Here is an 18,823-nt window from a genome sequence, read left to right as displayed (position 1 = left end):
GTTCCAGTTTGGCAATATCCAGTCAATTTAACTGCGGGGTCAGCCAAACGTCTTTAGAAAACAGTTCCCAACTTTCTTTATTTTGAGTATGAAGCTCTGTGACGTCTCAGAGAAAGTTATCACGCTCCTCCTTTGGCGTCCATCCAAATGGCTTCCTTTCTTCCGGTCAGCTTCTTAGATGAGTTCCTTTACGGTAAAAAGCCAAAGAATTTCCAAAAACACATCAGTCCCGTGGGAGACCCCTGCTTACATCATTACTGTTGCCACTGGTTCTGTTCCCCCGCTTTCTTACTGTGCCGACACTGAAAAACATGCCACTGAAATAGACCAGTTATAGATTATGAATCATGAGGAGAGGCCCCCTGTGGTTAAATTCATCAATTAGGTGATTGTAATCACTCTCATTTGAAATTCAATGTGGCGTATGAGTGAGAGTGAGACTGCGTTGTGTGCTAATTTAAACTTTCCAGTAATGCCATACAGATGTAGTTTGTAGCTTTATAATTAAACACAGATGGAAGACAGACTGGTATAGGTCCGTGCTCATTGTGTGATAATACAGTAGTCTGTGATACAATGCGGTGACCAGTGTCTGAGTACTATCACTAACAAGTGAGGTTTTGTAAGGATGTGACACACACAAGGTTTTCTGTGATCTCAATCACTAACAAACTGTGCATGTCAGCCCCACTTTCTCCCAGAATTGCGTAGTCACACAGAGACGCACAACTCTTTTCTTTTTTTTCTTTTTTTCTGTCTGACACACACACAAGGACTAAGTACACTTCTTTACCCAGGTGCACAGCCCCACACCTGTTGTTGCAGCTCTCTGTAATTAGCCCGACACAATTATCATTGGTGGATGGAGGGAGGGGGTGAAGACAATGGGGCAGTTATTCCGTCCCTATCATCTCTTTCTCTCTCCCTGCTGTCGAGTAATGAAAGATACTTCCCTTCTTCAAAGGGACGGAGTTTCCTACAAAACGGCTGAGTCAGAGGAGAAAAGGAGGGAAGGATGAAAAGAAAAGGAGAACAGTAGGGAGGCACGGGTGGTAACGCAATGCTGCTGGTGTGAGGCCCAGTGGACCACAGTGATTGTGCTCATTGTTGTACACACAGGAGTGAAAAAGCCTGTGGCTCTCACACTTAACGCTAACAGCTACAACATGGCACAGCGTCAGTATCTATTTGCGATCTGGTAGCACTTTACCTGAGCCTTGCGTCATCCTAAAACCTACAGTATAAGAAGGTTTTTCAGGTCATATGTCAGGCAAAAAGGGCAGAAAATGCTGACTACTGGATCACTCATATAGGACAAAGAAATGAGACTTGTGAGGTTCAAGTGCAAACTAAAGGTAGTTGTAGCGTGAAGTCAGCTGAAAGTGGAATAATGTGCATGTCCCTGTCAGAGACAACAAAAAAGACAGACTGGGGGATGTAAGAATCTGTGTGGGGTTTGAGATAACTGAGGAGAAGGTCAGGGATGCTTGGAGGGACATCTGTGAGACGCAGACAGACGACAGGCTGAAGCTGAGGTTGGTGATGGGGAGACTGATGATGAACCAGACAGCAGAGCCTCAGTGGGGTAATTACAAGGCCAAGAGAAAAGCTCAAGGGACAGATTTGTTTTCTCCTAGTTACATCACCCAAACGTGAACTCCTCACATAAACACATAAACTTCTTCTTCTTTCTTTTTTTTGGTGCATGCATGCATGCACCTACACACAAATGCACACAGGCATAGGCCGTGATATAAAGGAACCCCTGTGAGGTCAGATCCACCGAGCTGAGGCTGTCCACTGTTAGTAGGACTAGCCAGGTAAGCCTCACAGTCTCTCTGGCAGCTACAACCACCACCACCAACCACTGTATCTTACCCTGCCCTGTCCTGCCCTGCCGCGGCCTTCTCTCCACTGGCGGCTGTCTGTCCTAGGCTGCTGCTGCTGGTTCTCTCAAGCAGCTTTTGCCTTCATGCACGTGCTGTTCAATTTGAGAGAGAGGTACAAATTTGGAATTGGTGGTGTTTTCCTCTTTACCAAAATGCCCTCATCTACCTCTTCCCTTCTCCTTTCTTCTTTCCTTCTGTTTTCCTGCTTCTCTCTCTCGCTTTCGTTCTTATTCAGTATGTTTCTCCCGGGCCAGGGGGCCTGTGGGCAGGGGCCTTATTCCACCAGCCTGGGGCTTCTGTCAGAGGCTTGTTCCATTTTGCGTCATGGTGTTGACTGAGCGGACCCCACACTTAACTCCCATAGAGCCATGGGGTTGGGCGGCAGGGCGGCCGGCGCGGGCTAACGCGGCCCCGTGTTCAGCGTGGTAATCTGATGGCCATGTTTATTTTATGTAGCGCTGCTTTGATGGAGCAGAAAAAGTCTTTGGGCTTTTTGTTTCAGCACTTTCACTGCCAGGTCAGAGGTGCTCGCCGTGGTTACGCTCAGGAAGAATAATATTTGCCCTTATATTCACTCCAAACAGGCTTTTTTCCATATTAGTGTCAGGGATACTCTCTGGGTTTCTGCCTTCCACTGATTCGGCACATTGGGGGTGAAGGGTGGCGGGGGGACCACACCTCAAAAGCATCGCTGCCTGGAGGATAATGAGGGTGTTCCACAGGTCGTCCCCAGGCCTGGTCTTATACCCCTGAGTGAACCCCCATCACACTCAGCTCAGGGCCTGAGAGACAGACCTGCAGCCACATATATGTATGTATATATATAAGTCCCAGGAGTGAAGGAAAACACACACATAAACACATGAAAACACTCTCCCTCCTGCTTGGTTGCCGCAGGCTCCACCTCAGCTGTCAGTCGTCCAAACTTCCCAGGGGTTCTTTTTAATGGAGTTAATGAGAAAAAGAAAAGAAAAACTCCTCCTTGTCTGCCTGAGCCTTTCACTGCTTCACCTCAAAACTCACACACCCACTTATCAGCCTTGTGTCAGCTGTTTCAGATGGGTCGAAAAGCCAGAGAACCGCACCGAGTCATTTTATGAGGTTTTGAACTAAACATACGAGAGAAAAGCATAACTGTCCACGTTCACTGGATCCAATCCCGACCCTGCACAACCACACCATAAAGTACAAATGGAGTCTCATGTATTGGCTCTCATCTCATCTCATCTTGGTCTTTACTTACTGTGTCTCCATTAAGCTTTACAATGTTGACCTGGTCTAGGAAAGTATTTTCTGACTGCCAATTTAAATGACCTGCTTTGTCAAGCAAGAATGCTTCTTACTTTGAAGATTAATTAATACATAGCTTTTGAAAGAGAAAGCCCAGATTGTGGCTGAGAATATTGTTTATCTGTCTCAATTTTGTTATTATATCTGGCCAAGGTCTATGCTATGATCATGATATTACAGGAATGAATCAATGTCATACAAGATAAGACACCCTTGGGAGTTTTTTAATGTTTCATTTCCTTCTAGGTTGTTATTTATGATCTGAATACAGAAAAGACTGGGTTTAGGCCAGATAGGAACAATAAGCAAACATGCAGAAGCACATATACAGGCACACACTAGCATGCATGAACAGAAACTAGATCCCCATCAACCATCTTCTACATCTCTTATCTTTCCATTGAGTTGAATAAAAAAAACATACACAGGAAGGACTGTTTACACTTCCTGCCCTGTTTCATATATCCCATTATCTCCTTTGTATTCTAACACATCTGACATGTTTTTGGCCTCCCGTGCATCTGTGAGGTATGTGCTTACTCACAAATGAAGGTGCTTCTGTTCTGATGTAATCCGGGGAAAATGGGGAAACAAGGAGGGGGGTACTACCCCGGTGGTAGGTAATCTAATCCCTCCAGTCGCAATTTGGCAACTCAAAACAATTACCACCTGGCTGTTCAGAAAAACAGCAGCCAGACAAAAGGGGTGTAGGCTCGTTAGAAGAAGCTGATGTAAAGTCGCATTTAGTAGGTCACTACAGACGGGAGGCTAATCTGGATCAGGGTTTGGCAATGTTGCGCTCGCTGTTTAAACCATGTTTGAAAGCCTCTGCACATGCCACTGCGTGGGAGATGGCAAGAAAAAGTCAGGTGAGTGAGTCATACAGAGGCGGTGTCAGTCAAACCGAAGGGTTCACCAGCAAGAAATCGGTCTGTGAGGTGTGTGTCCTCTTCCCAGTCACAGTCACCCAATCAGGGCTGATTAAAGAGCTTTATCTTTCCTGTGACATGCCTCTATCTGAACGCCCTCTTCCTGCCCCACAGCCAGCTCTCGATCTCGTTCAGCACCCTTTCAATGAACGATAGAGTGATTTACGTCTTTGTAGTTGCTATCTTTATTCAGTCATTCTTTTCCATGGTACCACTTTGTTTTTTCAAATCCACCTCTTCCTCTGTTAATTTGCTCTTTTCCCTATTAGTGTCCCACCTATCTCGATCCAGTCATCCCAACCCCTCCTGTCCCTTTCTTGTCTCTTTATGTGTGTCATGGCCCCATCCTTTTCTTCATCCTCTCTCTCGGCCTCCTAATAAAGCCACTGCCTTTGTTCACAGTTTTAGAGTCATAGCCTAGACCTACGTCAGTCTAGATTTCCTTCTTCCGTCTTTTCCAATCCCACCTTTTATCGTCATTTATTATCCCAGATGAATGTCCTTGCCCCCGGTTGCTTTTGGGCATTTAGTCCAGTCTACTGCAGGGAATTTCCTACTTATCGTTCACTGGGCCATTCCTTGCATTCTTAGCATACTTCCTGGCACTGCTGGAGGTCCAGCCAGCCGCAAGGGTGTCAGCAATGCAAGGCAGGCGCTGATGCAAACTAACATCATTCATACATCCAGGGGTTTGCTTTTGATGAGGATGGACAGTGTGATTGATGAACAGAAAGAGGATGAGGAGAAGGAGGTGACATAAAAAGAATGAAGCGGTGGGTAGTGGTGGTGGAGGGGGGCTGCTGTCAATGTGTGTGAACTCTGTGCCAAAAATAGAAAATTCTGGATAGCTTTCATTTCTAAGTCCTTGACTCAGAAAATGTTATTGAAAAAAAGGAGACATGCAAGGCATTTAAATGTCTCCCGAAAGAGCAGTTTATGGGTAATTGGAAACAGCAGGGGGGTCAAAGTGCACATAAACAGTCTGAATAATTATAGAGAGATTAGAATAACTTTCATGTCGTTCCTCTTAGTCATAGACCTCAATGATACAAATGGTTCTCAAACTGCATCCTAAACTGAGCTTTTTATTTATTTATTTTTTTTTGCATTCCCACGATGAACAAAGGTCAAGAAAATAAAACTCGAGAGACACCGGGGGCTGTGACAAGGATGTGCAGATGTGCAAGGAAAAGATGGCCGTCAAACTTGTCAGCTGGAGATAATGATAAGGGTGGTTAAGAAGAATGCACGCAAACACATTACTTCCATATCTTACTCTCACTATTCCAGAGATAAGATAGCATGTCCAAGAAGTATGGGGGATAGACAGTTCACATTTTAAATAAACATTTACAGTAAATGTTTTTGTTCCTTGGAGAATACACAAAAAAAGAAAAGAGAAGAAAAACAAACAGCAACACAACAACCGCTGAAATTTGAATCTAAGACGGACGACAGTGTATCTTCTGTGCTGTGTTTGCACTGCTTTTAGTCAAAGTCACTTCAAACCAAAGTTGACATTTCAGTGAACTTGAGGTCCACCTCCCCTCCCTGTGCGGTCAAAGCGCAGCCTACTGAATGTGGAGAGAAGTCTTTCTTGATTTCCAGACATTTTCAAATATACTCTCTAAACCAGTTGTCCTCGGCTCCCAATCCCTTTACGTACTCTGCTTCAAAACATAAACATTGACAACATGCGGATATGAAACTTCCTTTCCTGTGTTTGCTCTCATTTATGATGAAATTTACACACTCTCTATGGCTGACGCACAGGAAGTGTTCAGGAGAACGAGCTGCCCATGTGCTCTCTTATAAGTTGTGTTATCTGCTATCATTGTTGTGGGAGGTTGATTTACGATTGTCAGTGTGTAATGAGCGTTAATTTAATGAATGGCAAGTGATGAAGGGACCTGAAATGCGTCAGCATTCAGAGAAACAGCCGGACCTTGTCAGGTTAAAGGGGATAGTGGCCTATAAATAGTTTTAAATGCTGGTGTGAACAGACGTAAGCATATGTGTCAATGTGTATGTAGGTGTCCATCTGTCTGCAAAAGGGCATCCTCCCGCCTCCCCCAGTGTGACTAAGGTCATGTCACGTTGACAAAGTTGCTCTCTAGGGTAAACTGTGACGTCACGCAAGTCCTCTTGCTTTTGTCTGCTTGCGCCCCTCACTCTTTCCCCATCGTCTCAGCAACCTCTGCTGCCCCCCGCTCCCCCACCACCGCACATTCACTTACACCCTTCCCAGTTTCCCCTGTGTGTTTGTCAGCAGCTCTCAGCTTCGGTAGAATAACACGACGACAGGCTGAATGTGTGACTGACGCAGACGCACTGCGCGCCGGTAAGTAGTGGTCAGCTTTGATTGAGTACACATCTCACATAGATGTAGTAACTCACCACAGAAGTGGTGCAATCCTGACAAAGAGACAGCGAATGCACAAGTAAGGTCTCTGGGGTAACTACTCTGCAAGCACCAAGGAATGCACCAAAAATAGGAGCTTCACTTTCACTCCCCTCTTTTTATTCCTTTACTTGAAAAAAACAAAACAAACAAACCTCTGCATGGAGTCAGCGGTGGAGTGATATGTCGGGCTGGTGAATAAAAATTTGCTCGAGCACTATTTCACGGATCTTTCTCTGCACTGTCATAGAAAACAGGGAGATCAGAGGTGAAGGGGAAGGTAGCGAGTGAGTGAAAGAGAAAGCGAGGGGGAGCTGAGGGGAAGCACTTTGAGGGGAGGAAGAGATGAGGAGAGAGCGGGACGCAGACAGGACACACCATGACAGGAGAGGAAAGAATGTTTAAGGCGACTGAGAATGAGAGTGAGAGGAGCGGGAGGGAGAACCGGAGGAGAAAGCGGGAGCTCTGAGACAGGCCTGGGCTCTCCAGTGTATTAACACCAGTCTGAGATGAAGGAAGCAAGCAGGGTAGATGGAAAGAGTGTTTGCACAGTAAAAAGTTCCTTGTGCGTGGGTTGCTTACTTCCTGCTGTACACCCCACCACCCCTCCCGCCCCTCGTCTTCTCCTTCTCATACTCCTTCTGTGACCTGTTCCTTCAGCTCGCGATTTCCTCACTGGCAGACGCATAAATTCTTGGAAGCAGTGAGAGAGAGCTGGGGAGGTGGTGAACGTGAGCAGGTGAGCAACACAGAGTCAGCGAGGGAGAGGGTTTCGGTTGAGTCTGCCCGCTACACATACATGCACATACACACACATACACTGTGTTTTGTCACATACCATAGAGTTTGGTTTCCAAACAAAATGACCCTTGTAAAAGTGTGCTTAATAGAGAGTTGATTTAAACGTTCTGGCTCCCCAACTTTCTGCCAGGGAGAGACGTCTGCTTCATGCTCTCCCTTTCATCACTGCATCCTGCCCTTTTGCACGGCTCTGTGAACTAAGCCAGCGGAGGAAACCTGCCATAATGATGCTGGTTAATATGCTCCTTTAATGGGCGAATAAAAAAGGCAAAGCAGTAGATGCACAACAGCCATATCTGTCTTGAGTGGGCTGCTCAAATGGAAAAGGAAGAGAGCAATTGACACGCGTAATTTGTAAATCGCGTCTGCAGGGAGTTTTCTCAAATAAGAGCTTGCCAGTGGCACAGAGATGTGGGGACTTGAAAGAAGCCCCTTCTGTCTGATAGCTGTTTTTAAAAAAGCGCAAGAGCACATTAAAGCTGATCTTTGACATGGACAAAGAAAGTCAGAGACGTCACTTTATAGCCCAATGACTGCAGCCCCCTTTCTGTGTGTCACTATTTCTTCTTTCCCCCCAGAACTATTAGCACACTCACTCGCTCTCTGACGTAGGTTGAGGTACAGTAACAGGGGTTAAGCGGAGGAAAGAAGCGGGATGGAGCAGTGATAGTGATAGGTAGGATAGGATACCCCGCTGGAGTCCCCCAACTGGGAGCAAGCTGGAGAAAATGAATGAAGGACAGAATGGCAGAGGAAAGAGGAAGAAGACAGGAGGTTGAGGAGGTCACAGGGAAACTTGAAAGCGTACTGTTATAGGAGGATAAATATTAACAGTAATGGGTCGGACATTTGGTTTCCCCTTTGAACGTAATCTCCTGGTTTGTTTTTTCAGGCCCCGTTGGAATTCCCAAGAGGAAATGAGGGTGTAACATAAAAATGGTGAATTTATTACTACTTCTTCTCCCATAATCCCTTTTACCATCGAAGCAGAGTTGCGTCACGGCCAGCGTCTTCACTGTTTACTTATGACACTGAGGCAAGCAGAACATGAGACGTAACCCTAAAATCCACAAAGACTACTTTTTCACCCACCTGGACCTGGATATTGACCCACGGCAATAAACATTTATGAGAAAACCAACATTAACAGAATGGGCTGATTTGGTATTTGTTCTCATAATCAAAGTACAACCACAAAGCACACTAAAGTAAACATTGAACAAAAAAATCCCACATTACAAGATCTACTCTTCAAGCTTTTCCCTGTCAGTTTATTGCAGGATGTTACAAAAATACACACACTCCTGAATTTGATAGTTTTTTTTTTCTTTTTTAAATGACTAATGATTTGAGCAGCTGTGTGGATTAACAACGAAGCAAAATGTGAGAGAAGTGAGCGAGGCATTCGAGTGATTCGAAGAAAGCATAGAAGTGCGAGTACATGTCATGGCGCACAGCAAACCCAGTGTAAAGTACGGGCGAAGTGAGAGAAGCTTGTGTGAGTAAAGTTTGTCTGGCAGCGAGGCAGGCTGGCAGGCTCTGTCACAGGTTCCCCTTCCTCTCTGATGTCTTTGAGGTCGTAGTCTGAGTGTCTCACTCTGTTTCTCCTCCTGTGGTGGTTTACACAGATTGGTGATGTAATGGGTAGCATATGAAGGCCACACACAAACACACTCTCACGCACAGACGCGCACGCAAACGCTCATGCATGTTATACAGACACCGCACTTGTACCACCGCATACCCATAATTACACACATATACTGTATGCACACCCATTTACACAAACCCTGGATTCCCCCTTTTCCAACATGCGCCGCTCTGTGCTCGCTCTCACACACGAAAAGCAAACGTCTAAACAAAGATACAGAGCTTTTTCTTTTTTTTTTTTAACTTTGCACACTGACATCGATGCACGTGTGCACACTCCCACGTGCACAAACGCACACAGACGCACTCCCTGTGTCATAGTGTGTGAGTGATCAGTGCTGGCGGATGGCCTAACAGTGCTTCAGAACCACCCAGGAGACCCCCATCATAAGAGGCAGCCCGGAGAGGGAATGAGGGAGAGTGACTAACTTCACTCTTTCTTTTCTTCTCTCCCCAGCTGTGTCTTCAAACGTCCCTTTGATGTGGGAAATTAAAAAGAGCGAGTGTGTCAATATCTCCCTACGTCCAACCGCACTCATCTATTTCTTCTGCTCCTTCCCCCTGCTCTCCTCCTTTCCCTGCTTTTTTTTTTCTACTGTTGACCTGAGAAAACAGAGCATGACCCTTTTTCACCACAACAACTCCGCCACCCACTCGTTGCCACCGGGCCCTCATCATTTGGAGGGTGTTTGTTTGTCTGTGTAGGCCCACCGCTGGACTGGCAACTCTGTGTGTATATGTGCATGAGTGTGCAAGTGTGCGCATACAAAGCCCACCACTAATTATTTTCTAACCACACCATGAGTGTATGTCTGTGAATGAGGGTCTCCTAATCTCACACCCAGACTCAAAAACGCTTTCTTCCTTTTCCCCGCTCTCTCTCCCGTCTCTCCTTCCTTCTCTCACGTTCTCCCTTTTTTCCTCCCTTTGTGTATGTCTGAGTGAGATTCCCTTGTGATTTACTTTACAGTGTGTGTACAGTATGATGCATTAGCTGTCCCAAATGTGATGACTGGAAACTCATTTTTGCCCTTTTGCAACAGTGGGCCACGCTTTACTGCACCTGACTGAGTGTTTCCAGGCTGCCCCGCTCTGTATGTGTGTGTGTGTGTGTGTGTGTGTGTGTGTGTGTGTGTGTGTGTGTGTGTGTGTGTTTGTACGAAAAAGAGACACAAACAAGTTGGAGTAGTGAGTCTGTGATGTTTCTGCATGCATCAGCATGTGCGTTTTGGTGCCAGAAAAAGACTGTTTTGGTTTATTAGAGCTGAATCCTCCTTTCTGTGACACATCCACATGCATCTGTCTCTATATGATGTTGACCCAAACACAAACACAAATAACCCACCACCGCCTCGACACTCCTGTGGCGTGTGTCCGCTCACTGTTTCTATGCAACACTTTGAGAGGCCCCTTCTGGTCTGGACAGCACCTCTCCTGCTCCTATCCGTAGTCTCTCACTCTTTCCTTCACCCTGGAGAGGGAGAGAAGAAGTGAAAAAAAGAGAGGGGGTGGGGGGGCAGTGGAAATAACAGGCTGCTGTCTCAAGAGGGGCTCTGAAAAAAATAGCAAGGGGTAAAAAAAAAGGAGGAAAAGAAATACAGGAGAAAAAGGTGTTTGCTAAAAGGTATTAGCCATAATACTGTACTGGGAATGTGACGTGTGTAGCCTAAACCACAAGCAGGAGCACAATTTCTGTGACATTTCCCCCTGAAGTATAACAGGAAAAAAAACACAAAAACACACCAGCACGCAAGAAAAAGATAGGACAGGTAAAACTAGAGTGTAGAGGCTCGAAAAGATACATGGTTACATAAGATATACTGATACACATGAAAACAATGGGCTTTTTAAAACATCTGCAGTGATAGAGAGTTAGGGGGGAAGAGATTTGGCGATGGAAAGATAGAAAGAGGTAGATGCGACTGATTGGGGCAGGTAGCGAGATGCGACGGAGGAAGTGCCGGAGATAGGGACAGGACAGGATAGGATAGGATAGAGAGAAAGTGATAGAGGGGGAAAAAAACAACGGAACATTTTTTTAAAGTTTCGCAAAGGGAGACAGGGCAGAAGGGAGGGGAGGAGGAAAGGGAGAGAGAGGGCGAGAGAGAGGGCGAGAGAGAGAGAGAGAGAGAGGAGGGAGAGGGAGAGAGAGCGTGTGTCTGCGTGTGTGTGTGTTTTTATGAATGAAGTGAGTCACTGCCGATGTGTCATAGGCCCGACGTCTTTATAAAGGAAGTTTTAAACAAGCCTAAACACTTCACTGCGCGCAAAAATTGGACTTACCACACTCGCATCCCTCTCTCTGCATTTCTGTAGCCTCTCTCTCTGTCTCTCTCCAAACTGCCAAAGTGCTTCTCTGCCTTCAGCACTCTATAAAGACTGCAGGGGCTCCTCTCAAACTTTACTGAAAAAAGAAAGTTTGACGATATTCGCTTTTTTTTTTTACCTTTAACTTTCTGACTTTGCCGTCTGAGTGCTCGCACTCATCACTCTGCGCTCTCTCATTCAGTGTGTCCTGACAACTTTCCTCCTCACTCTGACAGAAGAGTGAGCAAGAAGAAACCGGAGCACGTGACAGTTTCCGGAGTTCAATTTATTTATTAATTTTCTATTTATTTATTTATTTGCCTCCGTTTTTCTGCTGGTTTGCCTATCTCTTGGATCCGAACCAATATGAAATGTAAGTGATTATATGACTGTGGGTTAAAAAAAAATCTTATAAATGTTTCTCATTTTTAATCAGCTTTGTTCTAAAAGATTTTTGTTAGTTTTTTGTTGTTGTTGTTAAAAAGTTGCTTTCCCCCCCACTGTGCACAGGTTAAATTATTTAGAGATCAGAAAATCTAAGCAACTGCTTCTTTATTGCTCGACTGAAGATTTGGGCAACTTAATTCTGTTAAAGTTGCTCTGGGACGAAGAGCTCAGATGCTTCTGCAGTGTTATTTTGGCTGCGATTCTTGTGGTTCACCTGTAATTATCAAGCATTCATCATCTCAACACCACTGTGGTTCCCTTTTAATACTTAGTCTACCTTGTACTTGAACTTGAAAGGACAAGAATGAATGAGCTTACTGTTAGGAGAGTTGACTTGGCTTGACTTGGTCTATATAATTTATACCACCGGCTCACGTACCTATCGAGTTGCAGGTGTGACAATCAGCGGCATTCATTGCCTTGCTTATGGTAAAGATGAAATGGAGCTATTCTGTGTCAAAGCCTGGCATTTAATGTTTTAATGATTTGCATTCAGCCTGTGAAAACATGACTCTGAAGCTCTTCAGGATTCTTCTTGCCAAGTCTGGAGCTATTGTTTATATCATGGTGCAATATCTTCCCCTAAAGCTGACAGCCGTGCCCCGAGGCCATTATCATTATGGCGAGATGACAGCGCCTCTCCACTAATTGCTTCCGTTTTGTTCTACCCCTCCAGTGCTGCTCGACTCCTCCTCATCTCTCCTCTTCTCGCTGCTATTGGCTCAGCTGCCCGTGTTCACGTCTGCCTCTCCGGTGCCACAGCGGCGACCCAGTGACTTGGATAAACTGTCCAATCAGACCAAAAATCTAATGAAACTCACCACAGAACTGCTGGTAAGTGATGAAGCTGTCCTCAAGACCATTAGGTTTACCAATCAGCCTCTGACATCGGGAGTGGAGGCTGCGAGGCCCTGACCACCCCGTGCTAATTGAATTGGAAGACGATGCTGGTCATTACACCACAGACTGATCTTTTACTAATTGGATTTGGGTGCTAATGTTAGCTTTCGGTTTAGGTAACCTCACACATTAAACTGCACCCACTTTGCATCACGCACTATTGTGCAAACGCATACCAGGTTTGCTCGGGGCTTTAGTCCACCTTAAGCTGCTTTCACGAGTCCATCTGCATGCTTACACGGGGCAACAAACGTCTCGGGGGGGATTTGACTCAGTGATCTCACTTTTAATCCACACGGGAGAGGCGGTCTGACTCAGCAGCATGCCGGTGTGCCTGGTCACCTCCCCTGGTGGCGGTTGCATTAAGACTTGGTGGCAAAGAAGGTGCCAGTGGAGGTGCAGTGAAATTAAATCTACCTCCATCCAGCTACAAAAACAGCCAAGCACGCCGTCTGTGAAATGACAGCAGCGTGTATCGCATGCTTGTTTACACAGAAACATGTTTATGGTCGGCGGTTGGTGAAGTGTTGAGCTTCTCTCCCCAATTAAATGCGACAAGTCTGGCCCGAAATCCTATTGCGATGACAGTCGAGTTAGTAGGGAAATCAGATTTGAGAACTTAGACAAGATTTGGATCCGACAGGTGATTGTGTATCAACACTGTGTTTTAACAGGTGAAAAGAAAACGGCATCATATCTCTGGATCTTTGGTTACACATGGCTGATATTGATTCTATTTTTGCATTATGCAAATCTTTAAACTCTTTTGTTCAGGAGATAAAATTAGAAATAGCCACATACTCTCTCTAGTCTTGTCCAGCAGTGTTGAGAAAGTGTTTGCGTGTGTGTTTGTGTTTGTGCTTTGAAATAATGTTATAGTCATTGTGTAGTAGCATCACAATCTGAAATCCAGATGTGAGCACACCAGGATTATCAAAGGGCATCCGAAACAGTGTTAGACAGTGTTCACTAACACTGGGGATTTATTTTTAATTCCCCCCCCCCCCCCCCCCCCCCCTTTTTTGTGTGGAATTCCACTAAAAAGAGGACAAAGTTAGGAAAGATAAATAGAATGGGAATCCATGGAAAGTCCCTGCAAAAGAGCAATGAAACTGATGCTTTAAAGAGGGAGAAATGTGCGTATGTGTATAAACATAGTTCTATATGGGCCCAGGTTTTCCAGTGTGCCTGTGTATGAGTCTGTGCACACTTGCATACATACAAATGTGTATACGTGTGTGCATGCGTTTGTCTGTATGCATTTTTGTGGCCGTGTGTGTGTGCATTGAGGGCTCTGTAAATAGCCGTGGTAGTGTAGGTGCGGTGTTTAGTGTTTTGCTTTCGGTCGCCACAGCAAAGTGACTTGATAAAAATCAAAAAGATTTATCACATTCCAGTATTTGCATTCAGGAAGAAAAAGGTTGGATGCTAGGTTCTGTCGGGTGAGGTCATGGTCTGGGATGAAGAGAGCGAGAGAAACTGGGATAAGAGGCAGAATTAAAGGCTGAGAAAGATGGTGCAAAAACCACAAGAGATGAAGAGAGATCAGAGAAACAACTAGATGACAAGCCGGTGGTGTGTGTGTGTGTGTGTGTGTGTGTGTGTGTGTGTGTGTGTGTGTGTGTGTGTGTGTGTGTGTGTGTGTGTGTGTGTGTGTGTGTGTGTGTGCATGCATGCACATGTGCACGTCATGTTGCATGTGCCTGTGCACCTGGTATGAGACACAGGGAGAGGCGAGGGACGGGGGAAGTAAGGTACAGCAGGGGAGAAAACGGCAGCGGAGACAAAACATTGGACCACAGACATAAGTGAGCTCTTATAAAGGGCTGATGGAGAGACAATACAGGACATTTATCTCCAAAAACATCAACAAAAACAAGTGGAAGCGAACAACAAGTAATGCAAGGGAAGCACAGAACAACAGGTTAAGGAAGCAATAAGCGCACTCAACTTGTTTATACAAAACATTTCTCAGCAATCATTATTCTAATGTTGTTATGTTCCTCTGCTGATTAGAAATGACGCATACCACTTCACTCATCTCTATTTGTCCCTATTCATTACTAAAATAGGCCTACGTCTTTAATACTAAATTGCACTACTGATGAGCTCAGCTGCCCTTCCAAAGCAGAATCCCATAAACCTGGCATTAGGTTGTTTATCCCCCTCTGCTGGTCAAAGTGGGCACTACACAGGCTGAGCTGGGCAGCGGCACTGCGTCATTCTTTCTTTTTATAGCTGTGACCCTGGAGTTTCCCCGCAGGCCTGTGTTGTCTGTCCCACTTGGAGCTTTCTTAGTCACTGCGTATGTTGTTATCCACACTCCCAGCAGAAAACATCCTGTGGGTTCAGCTCATTTTCTCTTATTGTTGACATTTGGGGAGGCTGAATGTGGGTGAACTCACACTGACCCGATCGACCACACTCCCCTCAGTGAGAGCTACTGTCTCTAAGTGCAGAAAACAGGCACCCAATCAAGATGCTAGACTAATACTTTCCTCATGCTGCCGTGACTTGTTTCAGGATGAGTAAAATTGCGCTGATGTAAATTGCTAAGGGGCTGCTCTGTGTCTTGTTTTCTCTTTCAGAAGGAGCATGCATTTGACTCAGAAGTGGAGCCCCACAGGTTCAAGTCTCTGCCAGAAATGAGCAACAGATCAGCCCATGACCTCAACAATCTTGAGGTAATGCTCTGATAATGTATTTGTGTGTGTGCATGTGGCGAGAAAGAGAGAGAGGGGGCGGGGAGCTGGCCTGTTTCGACACTCCCATGCTAAGTCTCTGAAGTCTTTTTGCGTTGTTTCCAGCTGAAGCCCACGCTCTCACAGCTTCATTCCGACCTGAAGCTGTACGAGCACCACTTTGAGTGGCTCAACAGAGTGTCGAAGAAGCACCACCACCCTGCAGTGCCCAAGCTGGTGGAGATGATCAGAGAGATGAAATCTCTCATCACTCTGCTGCACCGTCAGGTGAGGAGCTGAGTTTGTCTGTTCGATTCTCAGCGCGCGCCACCGCCGCTGTGATTGAGCTTTCTAATCCGTGTGTTTGCCCGTCTTCTCCTCCACAGATGCTGAGAGTTGAAGCACCAAGGCTCAGTCCGGCGACCCCCTCCCTCCCCCCTCACCTCCCCTATCAGTTTGATGTCCTGCAGTCCACCAATGAGCTTCTTCAGCACTTCAAGCTCTTCTGTGACTGGGCGTACAGAGCCTTCCTCAGCCTTAAGCCCAAGGTCACTGCAGTCCAATGATGATACAGAAAGTAAAAGGGGGCTGCAGAGCCAGTGAGAATACATGGACTTCCGTCCCCATCAAAAGGGAAACAAGACCATGTCAGTGTGCACTGTAGTTGACAGCATCCCTAAAGAGGCCCAAATATCAACCTGTGTGTCAGCATGTGTGTTGAGGAATGTGTCTTTCCATCAGAGCCATTGAGGATGCACCACAATGCAGCCAGTTACAACCATCGATTCCAGCTCAAGTTCCAGTTTAACTCCAATGATTATGTCAAGAAACCGTCATGTCATGACCGTGTTATTTATGTATTTATTTATTTATTGAATGTTAGTTATTTATTTAATTTTTATTTATTTATCTTATTTCTGTACTAACGTGAACTCATTTGCCCACATTTCTGTAATCTTTCCCTTTCTCTTGTGTCTCACTGAACCCAAAAACAAAAACAAAAAACAAAAAACAAACACTGTAGCACTTCCTGAACTGATAGCTCTGATAATGACATTTGTATAAATCAGCTTAATTTACTTTTACATTTTTATTTTTCTTCAGATGATAATTCTTCCAGTAGATGTAGCATGCATTTGGGGCAGCCTAGGCCTTCACTATTCCTTATTTATAGGGCCCTTAAAGTATACGTTTCAAAAGCTCATAATGTCATCTACCAGCCATGGTAAAATATTCCACATGACACATTAATTTATCAATTCCTTATCAAATTCATTTTACTTTATTTCTTCCACGTTAGGATGGTATTTGAAGAAAAGCGAATCCTTTCTTTCGTACCACAGTCACATTTGTGTTTTCAGTGCCTGCTTCCCTTGTGTTCTGCACGTGGAGGCGTAGTTAACATTGTGGTAAAGTCATATGAATGTGCCCTGTTGCTAAGCACTGATGATTCTGATTAGATTCTTTGCACAAACTTGTCGGGATTGGCCCTTCCTAAGAGTGGGATGGCTGATTTTGAACCTGTGCTTTGGTGTAGAAAAGTTTGGGGATTTTTTTGTTTTTGTTTTTAGTTAAACACCCAAAGCCTTAAAATACTATGTATTGTGACACTATGTTCTGTACAGGTGTACATAAATGTACAAGAATGTAAATGTTGTATACAGTGCTTTTGTGTATTATGTCGTTTTCTACAACATACTGTAGATGACCAATTTTATCACTATAATTTTCATTCATTCCTATTCTAGTATTTGTTACAGTATTGACTATTTATTTAAGTAACTTGGTGGAACTATTTATTTTGTGCTGCAGTGGAGCAAGTCTCCTGTCCTTTTGTACTTTTATACAGTTTTTATTCTTATTCGCTATTATTATACCATCACGTTTAAATTATTGTTGTAACATCAAAATGCCTCTTACACACACTAATTGGCCTCAATGTGAAATATGTGCCTTGGTGAAATAAAAACTTCAGAATGTGCACACTGGTTTTTGTGTGTCTTTAAATATGCGTGGCCTACTACCACACCTGTAATATGAACTGTGTGACAGATGGACGTTTTTTGAGGGGGTGCACACTCAGAAACTACATTACCCAACAGTCTGTGCAGAAGAGTCGAGGCAAAAACTGATAAATGTTGAGCTCGAATGTGAAAAAAGCTTTTAGATTAATTTGGAGCATCTTGGAGTATGGATCCTTTACTAATAACTAGCTTACGCCAAATTTTGATTTTCTAAATGTTTTCTGGTAAGAACGTCAACCTGTCTGTTCAAGCCCCCAGCCAATGGGAGTAGCTCATCTATTGTACATATCAGCCAATCGCTGCCGCTGTTCTTGAAAGGCGGCATTGGGTGGAGAACTGCTGTTAGTTTGTGCTGTGTTTATTGTTAAGGTTGTGTGGATTAGCACTGCAGCACCCAGTTTCTTTTCATATGATCAACAATATAGCTTTAAGATGAGTTAAGTACCCGCGGTGAGTACGGCCTCAGCCCGCATTCATGCACATTCATGGCGAGCAGTTAAAAGAAGCTGTTCCGCACTGAGCCGGAGGCTTGGTTAGCTTTAAAAGCAGGCCACTAACTGTTTTTGTTAATTCGCCAAAGAATCTGTGTGTGTGTCTGCTTTAACTGCTGGATTGCAAGAGCTCGTCGGAAGACATTGGGACAGTTATAGAGTAGCTCGGTGTGTAACTTTGCTGTAGCCGCTGGTTTGTGGTGCTAACAAGCACCGCACTGCGGGGAAGGACAGAAACCGTGCGCCAGTGTGGAGATACAGCGCACACGGACTGACGGCCGGAGGAAAGACAGCGGGGAGGGAGGACCAGCTTCAGAGATGGGAGGGAGGGAGGGAAATTTAAAGGGAGCTTTGGTACCAACTGTTATAATGTTGTAATACTGTATTTATTTCCATCTCCTTTTATCTCAGACTTGCCCTCATTTCACTGCTTGGGATGACAGCTGGTGCTACAGTGGCCAGCAGGGAAGGAATTTATGAAGGCACAGAAGAAAAGATGAAAGAAAAACCATGATGCCGCACACAAACTGATCCCACCCACCCCTCTGCCTCTAAGGAAAACCATCATCTGCCACCAGGTTGATCTGGTAATGGCCAACTCAGTGGCCCTAGTCGTCCAAGCAGAGCTTTTGCCAGCTCAGTCCACCACGTCCCTCTCACCTTTCCCGTCTCTTCTTGGTTCGGGGGAAGATGGCGAGGATGAACGGGAGAGAGGGGAGCTGGTGGAGGGAGAAAAAGGGGGAGTAGAAGGTGGCGAGGAAGTGGTTCTGGACATGGTGTCATCGTCAGTGTCCGGGTCAGTCCCGCAGCCAGAGCAGACGGATCATCCCTTCCAGTGTCTGGACTGTGGCAAGAGCTTCAGGTGGTCATCCAGGCTGACCCACCACCTGCGGAGCCACAACAATGAAAGGCCCTACCGCTGCAACCTCTGTCCCAAGGCCTTCAAGGGCTCCTCTGCTCTGCTCTATCACCAACGGTACCCACACTAAAATTATATTAATATTGAGGATTCA

At 45.2% G+C, this 18,823-nt stretch overlaps 2 protein-coding genes across 3 annotated transcripts in view; both read left to right on the top strand.

Annotated features, from left to right (window-relative positions):
* Positions 1–11,233: 11,233 nt before the first annotated feature.
* il11a (interleukin 11a) lies at positions 11,234–17,276 on the top strand. Of its 2 annotated transcripts, none has more exons than XM_004550739.4 (5): positions 11,234–11,640; positions 12,391–12,548; positions 15,203–15,298; positions 15,422–15,583; positions 15,682–17,276. In XM_004550739.4, exons 1-5 carry the CDS (start codon positions 11,634–11,636, stop codon positions 15,859–15,861), a joined length of 603 nt encoding a protein of 200 aa, XP_004550796.1. In that variant the 5' UTR covers positions 11,234–11,633; the 3' UTR covers positions 15,862–17,276. The 2 variants fall into 2 exon arrangements, with proteins under 2 accessions (XP_004550796.1, XP_076746169.1); XM_076890054.1 differs by lacking the exon at positions 11,234–11,640 and adding an exon at positions 12,008–12,143.
* A 360-nt stretch (positions 17,277–17,636) lies between these two features.
* The window catches only part of znf628 (zinc finger protein 628), a 10,188-nt gene continuing 9,001 nt past the window's right edge, over positions 17,637–18,823 (top strand). The window contains exons 1-2 of the mRNA XM_004550738.3: positions 17,637–17,769; positions 18,222–18,786. Coding sequence (XP_004550795.1) covers positions 18,401–18,786 — 386 coding nt within the window. The 5' untranslated portion in view covers positions 17,637–17,769; positions 18,222–18,400. The remainder of the gene's footprint in view (positions 17,770–18,221; positions 18,787–18,823) is intronic.

This window comes from Maylandia zebra, linkage group LG11 (assembly GCF_041146795.1).
Source record: "Maylandia zebra isolate NMK-2024a linkage group LG11, Mzebra_GT3a, whole genome shotgun sequence".
NCBI classification, from domain to species: Eukaryota; Metazoa; Chordata; class Actinopteri; order Cichliformes; family Cichlidae; genus Maylandia; species Maylandia zebra.
This window is presented reverse-complemented; position numbering and strand designations above follow the sequence as displayed.